Here is a 24140-nt window from a genome sequence, read left to right as displayed (position 1 = left end):
GACTTCAGATACCACTAGGGTGGAGGAAGATTCCAAGGAAATCAAGCAATGTGAACGCTAAACAGTTCGAACTCTCCAACGTACGAACGGTGAAGAATCTTTCTTTGCCAGTACAAAGCGTCTCGATTCATCTCGACCTAGAATCTTATCGCCATCTAAGAAGTATACCAAATACGTATTACATCAAAGCGTCTCCGATTGGATTCTGATTGGCTTAAATAACAATAACATAATAAAAACTATAAATGAACCTAGTACAACAACAATGACAAGACTGGCATGGGTTAATAATGGTGGTAATGAAGTAAATCCTGAGGGAATCTTAAGCTTCCTCAATATTGAACATTGCAACTGTGAGGGTGAAGTTGAGATATTACATAAAATTGTATCTGAATACATGTTTGGTCATGTGGCGGATACGGACACTATGTTATCCTTGATATTGTATCAATCCGATGCTCCAGGCAGTGTGGATTACACCCTACCTGAGCCGCTTTTTGATAAAAACTACTGTACCACTATTCCTCATAGAAGCGATTGGAACTACAATATCCCTGGTAACAGAAGTTACATATACTTCTATACGAATGGTTCCAAACTAAATGACCAGCTGGGCTTTGGGGTGTACTCTAAAGAATTAGAATCGAAAAGGTTATCCGACCACTGCAGTGTGTATCAAGCGGAGACCCTTGCAATTAAGGAAGTGGTGAAATGGCTAAGATATAATGTCATAACGACGATTGTCATAAATATCTTCTCAGAAATCCCTGGAGAACACATTTCTGAACACAAAAACCGCCCTCTACTGTGGCAGATCTCTCAACGAGATGGCTGAACAGTTCAAAATTCACATGTTCTGGGTGTCGAGCCAAAGAGAAAGGCCCGAAGGGCAACGAATGATAAATGGTCACAAAGAGGCGGCTGTGAGCATTCCAAAACTATGTGGCCTAATCTAGACTTGAAGAGGTCTACCGCATTGCTGTCACTGGCTAGAGCAGACGTCTCACTCATGGTGTCAATCATGACAGGTCAATGTCTAATCGGAAAACATCCAGACAGACTGAAGGTTGCCAGCAACGACTTTTGCAGAAGCTGTGAGCACATCTAATAAGAAGTGATTGTAGAACACCTTCTGTGTGTGTGTCTCGCACTAGCAGTCAGAAGGAGTTCCACTTTAGGTTCTCGTTTCTTTGAAAACCTGTCTCATTTAGCGGATGTGAACATTCGTAAGTTGTTGGGCTTTTTAAAGCAATCTGGATGGTTCAACGGTAGAAACTAGAAGGCATCTTCCTTCTTCTGTTCCTGTGGTATCAAAATGGACGAAAACGTCTAAGTAAGTCTGATGGCAAACTGCAACTTTAACCTAAGCTAACCCCCTGAATACATGTCGTTGGAAAAAGTTGATTGTAAAGTTGGTTGTTGCTTCCACAATATTGAACATTGCAATTGTTAGGATGAAGTTAAGGATTAATATCAAATTGTATCTGAATATATGTCCTTGGAAAAAGTTGGTTGTAAGTTGAATTGGCTTCCGAAGAAGAAAAGCGTGCTCAATATGTTTTGGAAAAAACAACTAACCTTGTTGGACGAAGATTTGAAACAGGCTTACTTTGGAAAGAGAATATAACTGTTAGCCCTGATAGTTTTCCAATGGTAATGAAACGACTTGAGTTCCTCGAAATAAAGGCAAATCCTCAACAGATAGATACTCTGGTGATACAAAAATTATGCTCGAATATTATCCGACACTGAAATTCTGGAATGTATTAAATGGTATCTCCCAATATTTATACGATTAGTTTGGGACGCTACAGTTTAAGTGAAGAAAGTTTCGTTGAATTCACTGCTAACTTCGGGAAGCCTTTAATTACTGTACTTCATGGTTTTCTCCTTGGTAAAGTTGCGATAAACGAAGATATAAAGGAGATGTTTCACCAGGTTTTAAAGCGTAAAGAAGATGAAAGTGCGCAAAGATTTTTATGGCGAAATGCTGAAAACAGAAAACCTGATACTTATATTATAATGACTTTCGGTGCGGCATGTTCTCCAAGTTCTGCTCAATTTGTCAAAAACTCGAATGCCTTTGACTTCCAAGATCAATTTCCAAGAGCCGTAGATTCAATTTTAAATCATAATTAGGTTGATGATCTATTGGATAGCACAGATAACGATACTGATGCAATCACATTACCAAAACAAGTAGCTTTTATACGTTTCATAATTTGCCAATTGGGACAACATGGATATCAAATGAAAGATATTTAAAATAAGAGTAAGAATCTGTTGTATAAAAATTATTATGTGTTGCCTCCCCACCCTCAGAAACCCCTAGCAGGGCTTATTTACCAATTGGGACAATATGGATATCAAATGAAAGGTGTTTGGAAGTTGAATACACTTCTGTTATAAGAATTTCCAAGGTCCAAGGTGTCTACGGGGCCTCCCCAACCCCAAAACCCTGTAAACGGGCTTTAATGTCCAACGTCACAAAATGGGTATCAAATGAAAGGACTTTGGGAGGTATGTACACCCCAAACCAGACATATTTACCCACTACAATATAGGAGTTCAAAGAAAAGTATAAGGAAGTAGAAAAGATCTCTGCGCTTCAATGATACGAATTCGATACCCACATTCGGGGCGAAATGTCCCCAACTGAAAATTCTACCAAAACAAGACTTTTGTATCGACCATTGCAATATTGCGCTCAAATAAAATTTATAAGAGCGTTAAAGAGGGCGCTACGGAGCGGAACCGATTCGTTTTCTATAAATTAAAGAATTTTGAAAAAAAAATGTATGCACAACAGGAACTGGGGGAATATCTTATGGTCGTTCCATAAAAAGATGACCGGAACATAAAAAGGTAACTTAGAAAATGCAAAGAAGTGTAATTAAGTAGATTGTATTTCATATGGTACAAAAAGGCGCAGCGGAGCGGGCCGGGTTCAGATGGTAGGGGTCAAATAACCTGGGGGGACGCCCCATCCTAAAACCCACCCGAACGGACATGGTTTCTGATTGGGACAGTATGGGTATCAAACGAGAGGTATTTAAGAGCAGAGCACGAACTTGGCATAAAAATGGCACCCTAAGTGTCGGGGGGGGGTACCCCAGTCCAAAAAACACCACCCAATAGGACACTTTTACCGCTTTGGGCAATATGGTTATCAAAAGAGAGATATTTAAGAGTAGAGTACGTACTTGGCATAAAAATGTCACCTTTTGTGTCGGGGGGTTCCCCATCCCCAAAAACACAACCCAAGAGGACACATTTACCGCTATGGGCAATATGGGTACTTGGCATAAAAATGTCACCTTTTGTGTCGGGGGGGTTTCCCCACCCCCAAAAACACAACCCAACAGGACACATTTACCGCTATGGGCAATATGGGTATCAAATGAAAGGTATTTAATAGGAGATACAAATCTGACATAAAAATGTATTCCTTGGTGCCCATCTGCACATCTGTTTTCAAAAATTTGGTCCAAGATGTCTAGGGGCCTCTCCAACCCCAAAATGGGTATAAAATGAAAGTTCTTTGAGAGTTGACCACGAATCTGATACACACATTTGGGACCGGCCCACCCACTAAATACCCTTCAATAGGACGTGAAGTTCGATCGGTATAATATGGGAATTTAACGAAAGGTCTATGACATTATAAATCGAATCTTATGCACCAAAATTGTGGCTTCTATAGCCTTAAGAGGCCATATCGGATGGAATATATACATGGGAGCTATATCGAAATCTAAACCGATTTTTATTAAATTTTGCACACATATTGCACACATTTCTTGCAACATTTTATAAAGATCGGACTAAAATTGTGGCTACACTTTTGACCTCCCAGCACTGGCTACACTGGTGACGTATTTACCTTAAGAAATCCGCCAAGTAAAGTACTCTACTAAATTGTGCCACTCGGCAACAAGCCTTTAAGGCTCTACAATAAAAATTAGGTCCCTTGTCTTTGAGCTTAAACTTGTAACAGGCATCACACATTTGTATAAGAGAATTATCTGCCCTGTTCATTAATGGCATGTTCAGGGGCAAATTTGCATTGATTCCAAATTTTGCCCATGAACATTCCACTAAGGAACAGGGGCAAACTTCTCATATATCAATGAGTGCAGTCCGATTCAAGTTTAAGCTCAATGATAAAGGGCCTCCTTTTTATACCCACCACCGAAGGTTGGGGGTATATTCATTTTGTCATTCCGTTTGCAACACATCGAAATATCCATTTCCGACCCTATAAAGTATATATATTCTTGATCAGCGAAAAATCTAAGACGATCTAGACATGTCCGTCTGTCTGTTGAAATCACGCTACAGTCCTCAAAAATAGAGACATTGAGCTGAAACTTTGCACAGATTCTTTTTTTTTGTCTATAAGCAGGTTAAGTTCGAAAATAAGCTATATCGGACTATGTATTGATATAGCCCCCATATAGACCGATCCGCCGATTTAGGGTCTTGGGCTAATAAAAGCCACATTTATTATCCGTTTTTGATGAAATTTGTGAGTTGTTCGACATCCTTCGTCAATTTGGCCCAAATCGGTCCAGATTTGGATATAGCTGCCATATAGACCGATCCTCCGTTTAAGGGTCTTAGGCCCACATTTATTATCCGATTTTGCTGAGATTTAAAACAGTGAGTAATGTTAGGCCCTTTTACATTCTTCGTCAATTTGGCTCAGATCGGTCCAGATTTGCATATAGCTGCGATATACACCGATCCTCCGATTTAGGGTCTTGGGCCCATAAAAGGCGCATTTATTGTCCGATGTCGCCGAAATTTGGGACAGTGAGTTAAGTCCCTTGATTTAACTCACTATAGTACAGATCCGTCCAGATTTGGATATAGCTGCCATATAGACCGATCTCTCGGTTTAAGTTTTGGGGCCATAAAAAGGGAATTTATTGTCCAATGTCGGCGCAATTTGAGACAATGAGTTGTGTTAGACCCTTCGACATTCTTCTTCAATTTCACTCAGATCGGTCCAGATTTGGATATAGCTGCCATATGGACCGATCTCTCGATTTAATGTTTTAGGTCCATAAAAGTCGCATTTATTGTCCGATGTTGCCGAAATTTGGGACAAAGTGTTAAGTTAAGCCCCTCCACATATTCCTGCAATTTGGCCTAGATCGTTCAAGATTTGCATATAGCTGCCATGTAGACCGATATCTCTATTTAAAGTCTCGGCTCCAAAAAAGGCGCATTTATAATCCGATTTAACTGAAATTTGACGCATTGACTTATGTTAGGCTTTTTGACATCCATGTTTTATATGGTTCAGATCGGTTTATTTTTAGATATGGCTACTAAAAAGACCAATATTTTGCTATACACAGTTGAACAATGAACAATGCTTATTAGTATTTGGTCCAAATCGGATCATATTTCGATATAAGGTATGCAATTTTCAACGGATTTTGATGAAAAGTGGTTTACATATATACCCGAGGTGGTGGGTATCCAAAGTACGGCCCGGCCGAACTTAGCGCCTTTTTACTTGTTATAACTGAGTCCGAACGGCGTGCCGCTGAGCGACACCTCTTTGGAGAGAAGTTTTTATGGCATAGTAGCTCACAACTGTTGCCAGCATTGGGAGGGGAAAACCACAGCTGAAAACTTTTTCTGGTGGTATCGCCAGGATTCGAACCCAGGCGTGCAGCGTCATAGGCGGGCATGCTAACCTCTGCGCTACGGTGGCCTCCGAAATTTGCATTTATATTTTTACCAAAAATTTTCTCTTTGACATTAAGTTACCCCAATAGTATTTCGGGCTGTAATATGTTTAACATCCATTGTTCTAACATCCACAATGAAGTTTACTTCAACACACTTGATAAAGTCATCAAATATTCGGAAACACATTTGGCTTGTTCAATTTAAAAACGAACCTTTTATGGAATACCTAAAAAACAGTTTTATTTTTGAGATTCGATTTCCTTTGCAGCGCACTTGTTTTGGTTAATGTACGTTAAACAAAAAAACCAAAAAAAAAAAACGCTGTCAATGAATACAATTACCGGCAATAAACTGTTTGCTTTTGATGCTTTCTTATCACTTTTTTAATTTGCAAAGAGATAAAAATGAGACAGCAAATACTAGATAATAATAGGCTGTACCGCAACCCTAGGTGAGAGGCAACAAACTAAATTGTAAGATGGCGAGTACATTTACTTTTTGACTTTTACAAATAACTTTCGATCAGGCAGGCCGAAAAAGTTAGATAACTTGAAGAAATTAAAACATTTACGCCTACAAGTGTAAATCAATGAAACCACCGCGATTTGATAAAAAAAAAAACAAGTAAGAGCGGCCAGGCCAGGCCGAATCTTATATACCTTCCACCATGGATCGCATGTGTCGAGTTCTTTGCGCAGTATCTCTTTTTAGGCAAACAAAGAATAATCACTAAGGACGGAGGAAGAGGAGGAGGAGCTATATCAAGTTATAGACCGATTTGGGGCTCAAGAAGCAAAATCGGGACATGGGCTATATCAAGCTATAGATCGATTCAGACCATATTGCACACGTATGTTGAAGGCCGTGGGAGAAGCCGTTGTACAAAATTTGTGCCAAATCGAATGAGAATTGCGCTCTCTAGAGGCTCAAGAAGTCAAGATCCCCGATCAGTTTATATGGCAGCTATATCAGGTTATGTACCGATTTGCGCCATACTTATCACAGTTTTTGGAAGTCATATCAAAACACCTAATTTGTGCCGAATCAGGTGAGAATTAGGAGGGCGCGAAAATTGCGCCCCCTAGAGGCTCAAGAAGTCAAGGCCCGAGATCGGTTTATATGGAAGTTATATAAAAACATGGACCGATTTGGCCCATTTACGGTCCCAACTGACCTACACTAATAAGAAGTATTTGTGCAAAATTTCAAGCGGCTAGCTTTACTCCTTCAAAGGTTAGCGTGGTGTCGACAGACAGACGGACGGACGGACATGGCTAGTTCGACTTAAAATGTCACGACGATCAAGCATGCATCTACTTTATGGGGTCTTAGACGCATATTTCGAGGTGTTACAAACAGAATGACGAAATTAGTATACCCCCATCCTATGATGGAAGGTATAAAAATATGAGATTGTAAAAACGTGACCGATTGTTTCCAAAAATGTATAGCAAACACATATCACAAATCTATGGTAGTTGGGTCGAGCAATTGATAGTATATTTTGGATTTGAAGGTCTAAACCAATTTATCCAAAGTGATTGTTTAACTGATAATGGCAGATAAAATAAAAAAATAAAATGAAAAACGAATTGCACACTGGGATCAATTGGGTCAAAATGCTTCTGAAGCCAAGAATGCGGCATGCAGAGAAAACCGGCAATCAGCAGCAACGCGCCAGGCGAAGCAGGTGTGTCGGGAAAAAATCTATTCCGCAAAGAGAAAAGGGAAATGGAAAGGTGTGAGAGTTAGCCGATCAGAATCTTCAGGAGTCAGAATGAGGTCCGTAAATTTTACCATAGAATCAAACATCAAACCAATGGCTTTGGTACAGGCACATCCTCCGGCAGGGACAAAGAAAAAAATCTAGTAATAGCTGCAGTCAGTGTACTTAGGATATGGAAACAACATTTTTGCCAGCTGCTGCATATAACTTAATTTTTGAAGATTATTTCATGCAAATGTTGACCGTGACTGCGCCTTAAATGGTCCATTTTGGCATACTCTTTCCAACATTTTGACCGGTATCTCACGAATAAATACTTCAATGTTCTTCTTCCAATGCGTCATGTGTATGAGCTATGACCTTTAACATAGCCCCTCAAAAAGACGTTAAATCGCACGATCTAGGCTGCCAATCAACCGATCCCGAAAGTCAAATAAAATGTTCACCGAACTCGCCTCTCAATAAGTCCATTGTTACGCATGCTGTGTAGCATAGGGCACCGTCTTGTTGAAACCACATGTCATGCACGTCAACCTCTTGCATTTAGGTTAAAAAAAGTTGGACATCTTCTTACGGTAGCGCTCACAATTCACAGTTACGTTACGATTCGCATCATCTTTGAAGAAGTACGGTCCAATGATGCCACCAGCCCATAAACCGCACCAAAGTGTGACTTTTTCTGAATTCATTGGTAGCTCTTGCAATGCTTCTGGCTGATATTCACTCCAAAATCGACAATTCTGCTTATTTAGGTACCCGTTGAGCCAAACATGAGCTTCGTCGCTGAAGAAGAAGAAGCGCGCAATGAACTTTCTTAGCAGAACACGCATTTTGATAATAAAATTCAATAATTTGCAAGCGTTTTTCGTTTGTAAGACGATTTATGGTTAAATTTTAAACCAAACTGAAGATGTTTGATAGTAAAACAAAATCACAAAACATGCTTGAGCTGTTTAAACCAGTGTTTCCAACAAGGTAATAGCTAAAAAAATCACCCTTTATAACTTACAATAAATTATTGTATCCTACACACTTTGACAGAAACAAAAAACTTACTTTGTTCCGGCTTCGTATGTGTCAGACGATAGGAACTCAATAAACATTTACTTAACGGGGTCCCCAATAATAAATGTCAACAAGTAAAAGCGTGCTAAGTTCGGCCTAAAATTCGACGTATATACCCTTCACCATCGATCGCGTTTGTCAAGTTCTTTGAAGGAATTTTTCAAATAGAAAAACACCAGTCATATTGAAAAACACCATCCCCAAAATTTCAGGCAAATCAAGTAGTAATTGCGCCCTCCAGAGGCTGCAAAAGTCAAACTGGGAGATCGGTTTATATGGGAGCTATATCGGGTTATATACCGATTTAGACCATAGTTGGAACAGTTATTGGAAGTCATACCAAAACGACATATGCAAAATTTCAACCATATTCGATAAGAATTGCGCCCTCTAGAGGCCCAAGACGTCTAATCGGAAGATCGATTTATATGGCGGCTATACCAGGATATGGACTGATTTAGACCATACATGACACAGTTGTTGGAAGTCAAAATAAAACACTTCAAGCTAAATTTCGGCCAAATCGGATAAGAATTGCGCCCTTTAGAAGCTCAAGAAGTCTATTTGGGAGATCGGTTTATATGGCTGCTGTACCAGGTTATGAACTGATTTAGATTATACTAGGCACAGTAATTAGAAGTCATACCAAACCAACATGTGCAAAATTTCAGCCAAATCGAATATTAATTGCGCCCTCTAGAGGCTCAAGAAGTCTATTTGGGAGATCGGTGTATATGGCGGTTATATCAGGTTATGAACTGATTAAGACTATACCTGACACAGTTGTTGAGAGTCATACCACAACACCTCATGCAAAGTTTCAGCCAAATCGGATAAGAATTGCGCCCTCTAGAAGCTCTAGAAGTCAAGACCCAAGGTCGGTTTATATGGCAGCTATATCAGATTCTAGACCGATTTAAACCATACTTAGCACGATTTTGTTGGAAGTCATACCAAACCAGCATATGCAAAATTTCAGCCAAATCGGATATTAATTGCGCCCTCTAGAGGCTCAAGAAGTCTAATCGGGAGATCGATTTATATGGCGGCTATATCAGGTTATAGACTGATTTTGACTATACTTGAAGCCCTCTAAAAGCTCTAGAAGTCAAGACCCAAGGTCGGTTTGTATGGCTGCTACATCAGCGTATCAACCGATTTAGACCACAGTCATAACAGAACACTACATGCAAATTTTCAGCCAAATCAGACAAAAATTGCGCCTTCCAGGGGCTCAAGAAATCAAATCCAAGGGCTCAAGATATCAAATCGGGAGATCAGTTTATACGGGAGCTATATCTAAATCTGAACCGATATGGCCCATTTGCAATCCCCATCGATCTACATCAATATTTAGTAGCTGTGCAAAATTTCAAGCGGCTAGCACGCGTTCGACCACTAACGTGATTTCGACAGACGGACATGTCTAGATCGACTCAGAACGTCGAGACGATCAAGAATATATATACTCTATGGGGTCTTAGACGAGTATTTCGAGATGTTAAAAACGGAATGACTAGATTAGTATGCCCCCATCCTATGGTGGTGGGTATAAAAATATGTTTGCAAAACATGACGACAAATGTCACAAGAAATCAATTGCGAATAGTTGAAATGGGCAGAAGTACTAGTACCAGGGTCAACTGGTTACTCCTATGACAAACCCAGCTGTTTACACTGAAAGTAAATAAAAGTGGAACTAGGAACTAGGCCTCTAGATTGTCTCTAGATTTGAACGTGGTGTTTTGGTATCATTTCCAACAACTGTGCCAAGTACGATTCAAATAGGTTCATAATCTGGTATAGCTGTCATATAAACCGATCTTGGGTCTTGACTTCTTGACCCTCCAGAGGGCACAATTCTCATCCGATTTGGCTGAAATTTTGTATGAGGTGTTTTATTATGACATCCAATAACTGTGTATTAGTATGGCGCATATCGGTACATATCTTGATGTAGCTGCGATATAAACCGATCTGGGATCTTGAATTTTTGAACCTCTAGAGGGCGCAATTCTCATCCGATTTGACTGAAATTTTGCACGTAGTGTTTTGGTATCAATTCCAAAAACTGTGCCAAGTACGCTTCAAATCGGTTCATAATCTGGTATAGCTGTCATATAAACCGATCTTGGGTCTTGATTTCATGAGCCTCTAGAAGGCGCAATTCTCATCAGATTTGACTGAAATTTTGCACGTAGTATTTTGGTATCAATTCCAACAACTGTGCCAAGTACGATACAAATCGTTTTATAATCTGGTATTGCTGTCATATAAACCGATCTTGGGTCTTAACTTCTTGAGCCTCCAGAGGGCGCAATTCTCATCCGATTTGGCTGAAATTTTGCATAAGGTGTTTTATTATGACTTCCAATATCTGTGCTAAGTATGGCGCATATCAGTATATATCCTGATGTAGCTGCCATATAAACCGATCTGGGATCTTGACTTCTTGAGCCTCTAGAGGGCGCAATTCTCATCCGATTTGGCAAAAATTTTGTACAACGGCTTCTCTCATGACCTTCAACATACGTGTCTAATATCGTCTGTATCGCTCAATAGCTTGATACAGCTCTCATATAAACCGATCTCCCGATTTTGCTTCTAGAGTCCCCACAAGGTGCAATGTTTAGCATTCAATTCTACAATGTTTAGCTCCAATAGCATAACAGTTCTTGTTCACTATTCTTTGTTTGCCTAAAAAGAGATAACGTGCAAGGAACTCGACAAATGCGATCCAAGGTGGACGGTATATAAAATTCGGCCCGACAGAACTTGGTACGCTCTTACTTGTTTTTATCTTTTTTAGCGTTTGCCAATTGAAAACAGCAGAAAATATTTTCTGTTTTAGCAAAAATTTACTGCTATTCCATTTTCAGCAGACTTTCTACTGTAAAAGCAAACACTTTTGCTGTTTTTACCAACAAATTTCTCTGAGTGTATACTAACAGCCAGTTTTTCTAAGTCAGTGCCACTCGAACGAGAGACTCCACTCACTATAAGATCTGTTTTAACCAGGGCTACGGAGTCGAGTTTTTGAGGCCGGAGTCTCACTGGGCTATCACAATGGGCCAAAACTGGCCCAAAATTCAATAAAACCTTTTGTTTTGCCATATTTTCCATATTTTTTAAGGCATAAGACATTCATAAGACAATTATACGATTTTATTGTGTCATGTACTTTTTTGAATGCTTGATCCCCTTAAAAATATTCTTTATTTAATTAAGTAAAGTGAATTGAAAGTGTTTATGAGGCTTTTGCGGTTAATCGTATTGTAGAGTTTACAGCTTTTCGGTGTTATTGCAGCATGGCTGTCATTGTTGCGGTTGCACTTGCAATCTGCTGAAATTAAATGAATGATCGCTCCAATGAATAGTCGGTCTGTCTGTCTGCAGAGCATGACGAATAACCGAGTAACAATGGCCTACTATATACAATTTTAAATTAAATCGAGTGTGTGTATTTTTAAACTTTTAGTTCAATTAACAATACCAGATACTGAATAAGAGAGGGTGGCCCATTACAACAATGGCAGAAGGCACAAAGATCTAGAACTTTGTATCGTGAAAATGAATAATTAAAAATTATGAGGACTAAGGGTTGGAGGCCACCGTAGCGCAGAGGTTAGCATGTCCGCCTATGACGCCGAACGCCTGGGTTCGAATCCTGGACCATCAGACAAAATTTTCAGCGGTGGTTTTCCCCCTCCTAATGCTGGCAACATTTGTGAGGTACAATGCCATGTAAAACTACTCTCCAAAGAGGTATCGCACTGCGGCACGCCGTTCGGACTCGGCTATAAAAATGAGGCCCCTTATCATTGAGCTTCAGCTTGAATCGGACTGCACTCATTGATATGTGAGAAGTTTGCCCCTGTTCCTTAGTGGAATGTTCACGGGCAAAATTTGCAATTTGCAAAGGGTTGTAGTTTCTTCTCATTAACTCACTTCACATGAAAAAAATGATTTGAAAATGTATGAACTAATTAAAATGCGATATTTAGCTCAGGAACTGTATAAAATTCCTTTCACCACACTCTTAATGAAAATACCAGGCATCTCTTCAACTATCAGCCATTGATCGGTATATCGAATAATGATATTTCTTATCTATTTTATAGAAAGCCATTCACTCAAAGATTACATATCCACTTCAGGTCGATCAAGGAACTCCAGAAGATTGAGTGATGTATATATTCAACATAGAAAACCATGACAAAACCCAAACAGGTTATTTGCACCAAATAGACATGGAATCGAAAAAAAGGCAATCAGACATACTTGCTGGCAGACAAAAATGTTGGCCACTTCAAAGGCAGTTGCTCGTTACACTTTCGCTTTCCCGTGTTTGCTCATGTACGTACATAAAACTAATCCATGGTAATCACAACATAGAAAATCAAAATATTGAGTGAACATTTGAACAAATGGGTAGGCAACTCATGATAGACACATGCAAGAGTTGCTACAGTGGTTCAAAGCGGACAAATGTGTAATGGTAATGGCAATAATGACATTACCAATTTGCAGCTAAAATTCAAACTTTTTTGAAAAACAAGTAAAAGCGCTAAAAGTTCGGTCGAGCGGAATTTTGGGTACCCACCATGGGTTGCTTTTATCAAATGCTTTGACCGATATCTCCTAGTAGACCAACAAAGGATATTGGATAAGAATAACTATGCTATTGGAACTATATCAGGTTAAAGACCGATTCGAATCATAATTGATTTGGATGTTGAAGGCCATAGTACACTCAAAGAAATTTGTTAGTAAAAACAGCAAAAATGTTTGCTGTAACAGCAGAAAGTCCGTTGTAGGGCATAATTTTATTGGTTTGTAGACCAAACTTCTGTCAAGCCAGCAAAAATTAAAGCTACTAAGAACCGAACAATGATAATCGACAGACCGGTTTACATGGGAGCTCTATAGGGTCATAGACTGGTTTTGACCGTATTTGGCACAGTTGTTCAAAGTCGTAACAAAAAATATGATGCAAATTTTTAGCCAATTACGGCTTCAATTTCAGCCAAATTGCGGCTTGTAAGGACTCAAAAAGTCAAATCGGGCGATCGTTTTATATGGGAGCTATATCAAATTATAGACCGATTTGGACCGTACATGGCACAGATGTTGAAAGTCATAACAGAACACCACATGCAAAATTTCAGTCAAATCGGACAAAAATTGCGGGTTCCAAGATCTCAAGAAGTCAAATCGGGAGATCGGTTTATATGGGAGCTATATCAGGTTATAGACCGATTTAGACCGTACTTGGCAAATATGTTGGAAGTCATAAAAGAACACCACATGCAAAATTTCAGCCAAATCGGACAAAATTTCGGCTTCCAAGGGCTCAAGAAGTCAAATCGGGAGATCGGTTTATTTGGAGCTATATCAGGTTATAAACCGATTTGGACCGTTCTTGGGAAAGTTATTGGAAGTCATAAAAGAACACTACATGCACTATTTCAGCCAAATCGGACAAAACTTCGGCTTGTAAGGGCTCAAGAAGTCAAATCGGGAGATCGGTTTATATGGGAGCTATATCGGGTTATAGACCGATTTGGACCGTACTGGGCACAGATGTTGATAGTCATAACAGAACACCACATGCAAAATTTCAGTCAAATCAGGCGAAAATTGCGGCTTCCAAGGGCTCAAGAAGTCAAATCGGGAAATCGGATTATATGGGATCTATATCTAAATCTGAACCGAAATGGCCCATTTACAAACCCCAATGACCTTTACCAATATAAAGTATCTGTGCAAAATTTCAAGCGGCTAGCATTACACGTTCGACCACTATCATGATTTCGATCAACAGGCAGACGGAAGGACATGGCTATATCGACTCAGAACGTCGAGAGGATCAAGAATATATATACTTTATGGGATCTTAGACGAATATTTCGAGTTGTTACTCAAACGGAATGACTAGATTAGTATACCCCCATCCTATGGTGGTGGGTATAAAAATAAGTCTAAAATCTTGGAACATGCCTAAGTTTTGCCTTCGGAATTATTTCACTTTTTTGGGTTTTATTCATTTCTTAAGTTGGAATTCATTTCATTTTTAAACGCTCCACCGAAGGATGGGAGTATATTCATTTATCATTCCATTTGCAACACATCGAAATATCCATTTCCGACCCTATAAAGAATATATATATTCTTGATCAGCGTAAACATTTAAGACGATCTAGTCATGTCCATCCGTCTGTCTGTTGAAATCACGCGGCAGTCTTTAAAAATAGAGATCTTAAGCTGAAACTTTGCACAGATTCTTTTTTTGTCCATAAGCAGGTTAAGTTCGAAGATGGGCTATATCGGACTATATCTTGATATAGTCCCCATATATACCGATCCGCCGATTTCGGGTCTTAGGCCCATAAAATCCACATTTATTATCCGAGTTTGCTGAAATTTGGAACAGTGAGTTGTGTTAAGCCACTCGACATCTTTCTTTAATTTGGCCCAGATCGGTTCAGATTTGTATATAGCTGCCCTATAGACCGATCGGCCGATTTAGGGTCTTAGGCCCATAAAAAGCGCATTTATTGTCCGATTTTGCCAAAATTTGAGACAGTGAGTTATGTTAGGCCCCTCGACATCCCTCCTCAATTTGGCTCAGATCGGTTCAGATTTCGATATAGCTGCCATATATATACCGATCTCTCGATTTAAGGTTTTGGGCCCATAAAAGGCGCATTTATTGTCCGATGTAGCTGAAATTTTACACAGTGACTTATGTTAGGCTTTTGGACGTCCGTGTCGTATATGGTTCAGATCGGTTTATTTTTAGATACACAATTGAAGAATGACTTGTACTTATTAGAATTTTGGTCCAACTCGGAACATATGTCGATATAGCTGCTATGGGTCACAATATATGGATTTTGACGAAAGTTGGATTACATATATACCCGAGGCTGAAGTTCAGTCCGGCCGAACTAAAAGCCTTTGTACTTGTTATTGATGACCTAGTTCATTAGGACCTACTTCATTGATAGTTATTTCATTGGGGGTTATTGCGCATAACCCCTATATCAGGTTATGGACCTATTCAGACCAAGTTCGGCACAGTGGTTGGCAGTTATAACAAAACACTATGTGCGAAATTTCAGTCAAATCGGATTAGAATTGCTCCTTCTACAGGCTCAAGAAGTCAAATTGAGAATTGGGTTTACGTGGCAGCTATATCAAAACATGTACAGATTTGGCCCATTTACAATCCTAACCGACGTAGAACAATAAGAAGTATTTGAGCAAAATATCACGCGTCTAACTTTACTCCTTCGAAAGTAGGCATACTTTCAAGTGACAGACAGACGGACCCTCATCCGGCTAAAGTGAACCAGAATATATGTGGTTTGTTGTGTCTCAAATCAATATTTTGTTGACGAAGAGAGTGTATACCCCGCCATCCTCTGGTGATGGCTATAAAAACACTGTGCTTTGCAACAAACCCGAAAGAAAAAACACTTCAATAAGTCTTCTAAAAACTGTTCAATTTTTTTAAATCATAATTTTGTATCACAAACAACAAAAAAACTAAACGAATAGCGTTTAAATTTTCCAAATTGTTAACTCTAAACTCTCTCGAAATGACTTCGAAAATTAAACAAATCAAAATCAAAGTCAGCCTAAACATCACATTGGCAACAAAAGATAAGAAAACTAAAAGAAAAACACATGAAGGAAAGGCACAGAAGGACGGACAACAAAAAAAAAATTGTTAACTAAATATGTGGTTAAGTGAACATTGTACACTCATACATCTTGGAAATTTGAAAGTAACAGTCTGTGAGGGAAAGTATCCCATCTTACAGCAAAGAAATAGTGCAATACACAGTTCATTTATGGGAAAAATTGATGAGAAATTAAACAAAACAAAATATCCACCAATATTGAAACTGCCAATAGCCCAGTTTATACATTTTCGGATTCTTTTGGAAAAAAAAACATATTGGCGAAAAAATTAATCTTTTGGGAGTTAAAGAAGTAAAACCAGGGGACTGATTCATATAGGGTCTACATCTACTTATAACGAGAGTTAGAGGGTGAGAAACACAGCAATTCATCGCTTACTTGATCAGAGTGGCGATGAATACTCCTCACAAGTTACAAACGTCATTGGCAGCGCCAAATCCTCCTAGGCGATGGGCTTCGACGGAATCTCTATACTAGTGCTGAACAATTTGGCTGTAACGGGAGTCGAGTACAGAACCAAGATCCTCAACCTGCCATGCCATTACAGCACATAACAGCCAAGGTCTTAACCAAGGCAAGCCATGTCATAGGACGATCCCCGTGGCCCTTGACCTAACGAAGGCTTTCTATACGATCAGCCATACCACGGATTTGTGATATCTCCGGCATTATTTAACCTTTACTTTTCCTCCATTCCTAATCCTACAGACGGCATTGAATGTTTACTATCTTTCATAGATGGGCAGCATACCCAACCTCATACAAATTTCTATCAGAAGCACATTTTTGATAGCCAAACAATCTTCCGCGAATATCCTAGATGAATGTTACGTTTGCGGGCGAGCTCGTCTAGGAGTCTTAGACGATTTCCTAGTTGTTGTTGTTGTTGTAGCAATTTGTTATGTTCTATCTTTCGTCTGCTTGATTCTGTTGAGTATCAAGACCCAGGAACTCTGCGACTAAGATGGGATACGTCCACAGGGATCTGGGTCTGAGTCGAGTGGGTCTGGCTGGGCAGTTAAACAGGTGACGTGTATCGTGTGGTCCCTGATTACAATCAGGACTTACATCTTGCAAGTCGGCATCAATCCTTGCTTTTTAAGAGTTGAGTTTTATTATAACTCCACTACTAGATCATATTTTATTCAGGTCCCGAGAACTCATACAATAGTCACATTTTTAGACAATAAATCTGTTTTTTTATGGGATAAAGACCCTCAATTGGAAGATCGGTCTATATGATCTGATCTGACTCATATTTATAGATAGTCTGATCTGATTCATATTTTCAAATTTCAATGAAATTGGGTATTAATAAATAAAGCTTTTATGACCTTCAGACCCTTAATCAGCATATCGGTCTATATGACAGCTATATCTAAATACAGTCCGATAGTTACCATATTTGGGTCAGATGGCGGGGGGCTTAAAACAACTCACTGATTCAAATTTCAGAGAAATTCAGTAATAACTGCAGCTTTTATGGGTTCCAGACCCTTAAACGGCAAATCGGTCTATATGGCAGCTATATCTAAATATAGTCTGATCTGAACCATATTTTGATTAGATATCGCGAGGCTTTAAACTACTCCCTTTTTCAAATTTTAGTGAAATCGGATAATAAATAAAGCTTTTGTCGGCTTTAGACCCCTTATCGGCAGATCGGTCTATATGACAGCTATATCTAAATATAATCCGATCTGAACCATATTCGGGTCGGATGTTGTGAGGCTTCAAATAACTCACTATTTCAAATTTTAGTGAAATCGGATAAAAAATAAAGCTTTTATGGCCTTCAGACCGTTTATCGGGAGATCGGTCTATATGACAGCTATATCCAAATATAGGCCGAACTAAACCATATATAGCTCGAATGACGGCAGACTTAAACTAATTCACTTTTTCAAATTTCAGCGAAATCGAGTAACAAATAAAGCTTTTATGGGCTTCAGGCTCTTTATCGGTAGATCGGTCTATATGACAATTATATCTGAATATAGTCTGATCTGAACCATATTTAGGTTGGATGTCGGGAGGCTTAATATAACTCACTGTTTCAAATTTCAGCGAAATCAGGTAATAAATAAAGCTTTTATGGGCTTCAGGCCCTTTACCGGCAGATCGGTCTATATAGCAGCTATATCCAAATATGGTCCGATTTGGCCTGTTCAAGAACTTAACCAGCGTGCATTAAAAAGACGTATCTGTGCCAAATTTCATCTCAATATCTGTAGAGTGATTACAACAGACGGACGAATAGACAGAAAGACACACGGACATCGTTAAATCGTCTTAAAATGTTACGACGATCCGAAATATATATACTTTGATATTTCGATGTGTTACAAACGGAATGACTAAATGAATATACCCCCTATCCTATGGTGGTGGTTATAAAAATCGGGGATCGACATCGTCCAAGCCTGTGGCATTCGACTTAATGTCCTAAATTGACTGAAGTGTGTCATATTAAGAAACACATGTAAAACCCCTGGCCCATTCACATGAAGTATGTCGTTATTAGCGATGAGAATGAGAATTTTGCTCGTTCGGATCCAGATCGCAATGGGTAGCATTCTCTGTCCTTCCAATGCCATTTTCTTCGACCGCAAAGTGCCCTATTAAATCTTTCAGAAAAATATTGGGTTTTTGCCACTCTGACTGTTCTTACGACTTTTCTCCTTAGACATCTTAAATCACCATGTAGCCTCAAAGTTGTAAAGCGTTTCCACCTCTTGTGTGCCTCGTCCCGCCTGACTATCAAGTCAGGGTAAATATCCAATAAATACCTCTTTTGCGTATTTATTTGGGTATTTATAAATTTGCAGATATCTTGGGTATAAAAAAATTTTCCAAAAAATTGTTGATGATTTCGTATTCTTTGTATATAAACCTGACCTTTTGATCTCATAAACTCGGATTTTAGTTATATTGTATCTAAACGCTATTTAGACCGATCTCCAGACGTTACGTCTTGAAGCAATAAATTGGTAATTTTTCATCCGATTTCAATGAAATTTGGCACATTGAGTTCTGGAAGACCCCTATGATTTCTGTGAAGTGCGGCTCAGATCGGACGATATTTGGACATAGATGCCCTTAGACCGACCCCCTTATCTCCCGATATAGGGTATTGAGGCCATAAAAGATCCATTTCTTACCTAAATTCGATGAAATTTGGCACAGTGTGTTCTGGTATACCCCTACCCATTCCTGTCAAATGTGGTACAGATCGGACCATATTTGGATACAGCTGCCATATATACCGATCACCCGATATTGTGTAATGAGGACCATATAAAAGGAGAATTTTTATCCTATTTTAATGAAATTTGGCACAACGAGTTTCGGTACCCCTTTAAACCTTTTTGTTGAATATCGTCCAGATCGGATCATATTTGAATATAGCTGCCATATAGACCGATCTCCCGATATAGAGTATTGAGCCTATAAAAGGAGCATTTTTTAATCGATTTGGATGAAAATGACCTCTACACTTGTTTGTTGAATATCGTCCAGATCAGACCATATTTGGATATAGATGCCATATAGACCGATCTCACAATACAGAATATTGTGTAGAATATCTGGTCCACATTCCATATATGGCTGGATGATATTCAACAAAAAGGTTTAGAGGGGTGCCAAAACGCACTGTTTTAAATTTCATCAACATCGAATGCTCTATTTCGTGGGAGATCGGTTTTTATGGCAGCTATATCCAAATAAGATCCGATCTGTACGATATACAACAAAAATGTTTTGAGCGGTACCGAAACTCGATGTGTCAAATTTCATCGAAGTACGATGAAAAATGCTCCCTTTATAGGATCATTACACAATATCGGGAGATCGGATTATATGGAAGCTATATCCAAATATGCTCCGATCTGAACTCACTGGTCCCAATTTGCATCGAAATCGCATGAAAAATTACCAATTTTTTGCCTCAAGACTTTAAGTCTGGAGATCGGTCTATATAGCGGCTTTATATAACAAAAATCCGATTTTATGAGATCTGAACATCAGGTTTATATACAAACGAATACGAAATCATCAAAATTTGTTTGCAAAATGTTTTTATACCCCAGATATCTGCAAAATTATAAATACCTTGCTTTTGGGAATAAATGGGTAAATACCCGGGTATTTACCTAATTTACCGGGTATTTAACTAATTTACCGGGTAAATACCTTTTGGGTATTTACCCATCGCCCATCTCTAATCATAGCGCATATATCTCTCAGGAGTCGACACAAGGAATAAATCGAGTTGTGTATTACATAAACTTCCATAATGTGTAGGAATATCTTCAGTAACAGAGTAACAACCAATGGCATTAAACTCTCTGATTAAACTCCTCTCAGTTAAAAGATTTGTGTTAAAATCACCACTTGTAATAATTTCCTTAAAAGATAAGAAGATAAGGTCTTAATTCTTTTATAAGTGGGTCTATATATATCCCCCGCAGCTTCTACTTCCTTTTCTGGTCTAGGAGGGGTACACGTGCCGAATTTGTGCCGAAATTTATCCCAATCCGCCTATCTTGTGCTTAGCCCAGGGACCACTTCTGCAGTATATTCGCCAAGGCTGAATTTAAAATAACGATGATCAGAGAAGCTGTGGTCAACCAACACTTCCCAGTCGCATATTTTTGCGCTTATATCTTCCGATACAAAGGTAAAATATCTAGTACCTCCTGCCTGCTCCTGGTTCGAAGGGGGTAGAAAGTAAGCAAAATTTCGAAAGGCAGACGGACGAACAGGGCTAGATGAACTTAGCATGTCATGAAGTTATAGAGTCTTAGATAAATATTTTAAGATTTCACCTTCATTCTATGGGGGAGGGTATAAAAAGAACAAACCGTTTGCCCTGGAGCTGACTCTATTGCTACATTACTGTTCCTATATCGTGGCATTATCCCTGACCTATTACATCTAAAGCAAAAGTCTTGGCCTTTCGGAAAAATTCCAAAACAATATTCACTTTTCAATATCTACATTGAGGTAAACATTCCCCACCGTGCACATGCTCTCACGCATGGTTATTGCACTTGCTACCATCATTACTGTTGTTGTTGTTGTTGTTGCTGATGTTGTGGTTATTATGGTTGCCTCTGTGAAAATCATCAGCAAACAAGTGAAAATGAAAATTTAAGCCATAGACCAAACGGCAAACAACTTTTACCAGCAACAGACAGAGGTAGGCATTTGGTTTTATGGCTTCAAAACTGCAATCGAAGATGTAAAAAATCACAGATAGCAGCCGCAGCAGTAGTTAAAAAGCTTGCATTCACCTCGATGACGTTAATGTCCCTCTGCCATGTGATTGATTAGCAGAAACATACAAGTTTCTATTAAAAGTGCAATAATCTGTGACTTCATATGGAGATTTACAGAGTCATTTCACTTTTGTTTTTAGTTTTTGTAGTTTTTCTTGGCTTTTGTGGGTCAAACAGTTGTTGGAAGCACCACACACTACACACAATTTTTACAAGATGAACGACCATGACTTTACCTTTGGTTATGATGGTCACTGTTGTTGTGACCATGGGTGGAGGACTCTGTTGTAATTGATCATTGATATCCATTTTCTTGAAATCCACCTCATCGCCTGTGCCATTTGAAGGAGGTGCCGTGCTGGGCGGTGGAGGTGGTGGTGATGATGCCATCGCATCCGCCCCCGTTGTCGTCGTATTTGTTGTTATAGTCATAGTTTCGGAAGGCACTACCGGAGTTATGACTGGAATTTCAACGGTCATCATGCTGATATTTGAATTTTCGGTGCTAACATTTTTTTCCACATCGGTTTTCGCGGCCATGACTATTTCGAATTTGTTTCTTTTGATTTCTCTAAGAACGGCTTAAGTTTTTTTTTTTTCTTCTTTTCTTCTATTTATTAAACTAGTGAAGAGAATTCGTTGTTACTTTAAAATGAAGTTATACTTCGATTATTTTTATTTAAGCCTTTTGTTTGTTTTATTCTTTGGCGTTTGTTTTATTTTGTTTTGTTCTGATATTTCTTGCCACACAACGCGACTTGACGTTTTAACGTTTAATTCACGACTGACAGTAATTGCGAATGGTACAAAAAATTTGCGCGCTCCTAACACTGTTGGTAGCAGAGACAACAGCAGCGATAGTTGGGCAGAGACAGAGGCAGCGTACGTTGCGCGACAAGTGTCTCGACTAACTCACGAAAGCAAATGGGCAGTTATACAGTCAGCGACTTACAAAATCGTGCAAACAGAGCAATGTATGTGTATTTTTGCAATATAAAAGAATTTTTCACTGTGGGAGTGCAAGTTGAAAAAATTCGACTTTTTTCACTGTGGGAGTGCAAGTTGAAAAAATTCGACTTGATGTAGGATCTGATCTTGCGATTTGACTTTTGAACCCCAATTATTATTCGATTTGAATGAAATTTTAAATGTGGTGTTGTAGGGTGATGTTGATATTAGGTCAGTAGAGCAAAATCCCAAAGGTTTTAAGAGTTCTCAGGCCAAAACCGAAAGTATTGTTTGTTCCATATGGATACAAGAGTGGAAACTGCGGAAGGCCCTGAATGACTCGCTTGTTTCAGAATGCCCTGGAGCAGTCATGGGCAAACTAACACTGTTGAAAAAAGCAAACTGTGTTTGTGTGAGTATCATCGAACATCAACTAGTTGAAAAAGCTTTGACATAGAGGCAGGCGAACGAGCCCACACGAAGTTATTTATAATGGGTGATTTTTTAAGATATATAGGAAAGTTTTTCAAACAAATAAAAAAACACATAAAATTCAGAAATATGCATGAAATCTTTATTTGAATCGGTAGTACTGTCCGACACTTGGGGGCAAATTTTCAAGTAAAGTTCGAACTTTACTCTTAAAAGCCCCTCATTTGATATCCATATTGTCCCAATCGGTAAACATGTCCGTTAAAACTACAGTTTTATACCAATTTTGTGTTTTTCAGTTACCGGTAAGTTTTTGCTCAAATCCCTAAGACTTTTTTTTTGATACCCATTTTGTGATTTTGGTCATATATGTCCGTTTGGGGGGGGGGGGTTGCGATTGGGGACGTACCGGTGACACCTTGGATCAAATTCTTATACCAGTTTCGTTCTCTACTTCCAATTAGCTTTCATTTGATACCCATATTGCACCAATTGGTAAACATGTAAATTTTGGGTTTTTTTTTGGAGGTGGGGTGTCAAATTTTTATATCAAGTTGTTCTCTACTCTTAAATACCTTTTATTTGATACCCATATTGCCGCAATAGGCAAAGATGGCCGTTTGGATGGGTTTTTGGGTGGGGCGTCCCCCCAGGTTATTTTACCCCAAAGATGTATATCCCCAAAAACGGCAGATCTCGGAGATGGATGCACCGCTTTAGGCAAAATTTTGTATGCCGCCTTATTGGATTACCATAAGGCGGCATACAAAATTTTGCTTAAAGCGGTGCATCCATCTCCGAGATCTGCCGTTTTTGAAAATTGGGGTAAGGGCGAGGGTCTGCAATATTGATTTAAGACCCCATAAAGCATATATATACTTGATCGTCTCGAAATTCTCATTCGGACTATCCATGTCCGTCCGTCCCTCTGTCGAAATCACGATAGCGTCGGAACGCGTAGAGCTAGTCTCTTTAAATTTTGCACAAATACTTTATATTAATGTAGGTCGTTGGGGATTGGGAATGGGCCAAATCGGTTCAGATTTGGATATAGCTCTCACATAAACCGATCTCCCGGTTTGACTTCTTGAGCCCATGAAAGCCACAATTTTTTCCGATTTAGCTAAAATGTTGCACAAAGTGTTCTGTTATGACTTCCAGTAACTGTTCCTAGTACGGTTCAAATGGGTCTATAACCTGATATAGCTCCCATATAAACCGATCTTCCGATTTGACTTCTTAAGCCCATACAAGCCGCAATTTTTGCCTGA

At 39.0% G+C, this 24140-nt stretch overlaps 1 protein-coding gene across 3 annotated transcripts in view; it reads right to left on the bottom strand.

The window, feature by feature from the left end:
• LOC106093236 (plasma membrane ascorbate-dependent reductase CYBRD1) overlaps positions 1-24140 on the bottom strand; it is a 73002-nt gene that overhangs the window by 16461 nt on the left and 32401 nt on the right. Inside the window, exon 1 of one of the 3 annotated variants that reach the window (XM_059364760.1) lies at positions 21726-22290. The exons of the other annotated variants lie outside the window; for them this stretch is intronic. Within the exon in view, the coding sequence (XP_059220743.1) occupies positions 21726-22029 (304 nt within the window). The 5' untranslated portion in view covers positions 22030-22290. Of the gene's footprint in view, positions 1-21725; positions 22291-24140 lie in introns of those variants that run through there. 3 annotated transcript variants of the gene reach the window in all.

Source organism: Stomoxys calcitrans, chromosome 1 (assembly GCF_963082655.1).
Source record: "Stomoxys calcitrans chromosome 1, idStoCalc2.1, whole genome shotgun sequence".
NCBI classification, from domain to species: domain Eukaryota; kingdom Metazoa; phylum Arthropoda; class Insecta; order Diptera; family Muscidae; genus Stomoxys; species Stomoxys calcitrans.
This window is presented reverse-complemented; position numbering and strand designations above follow the sequence as displayed.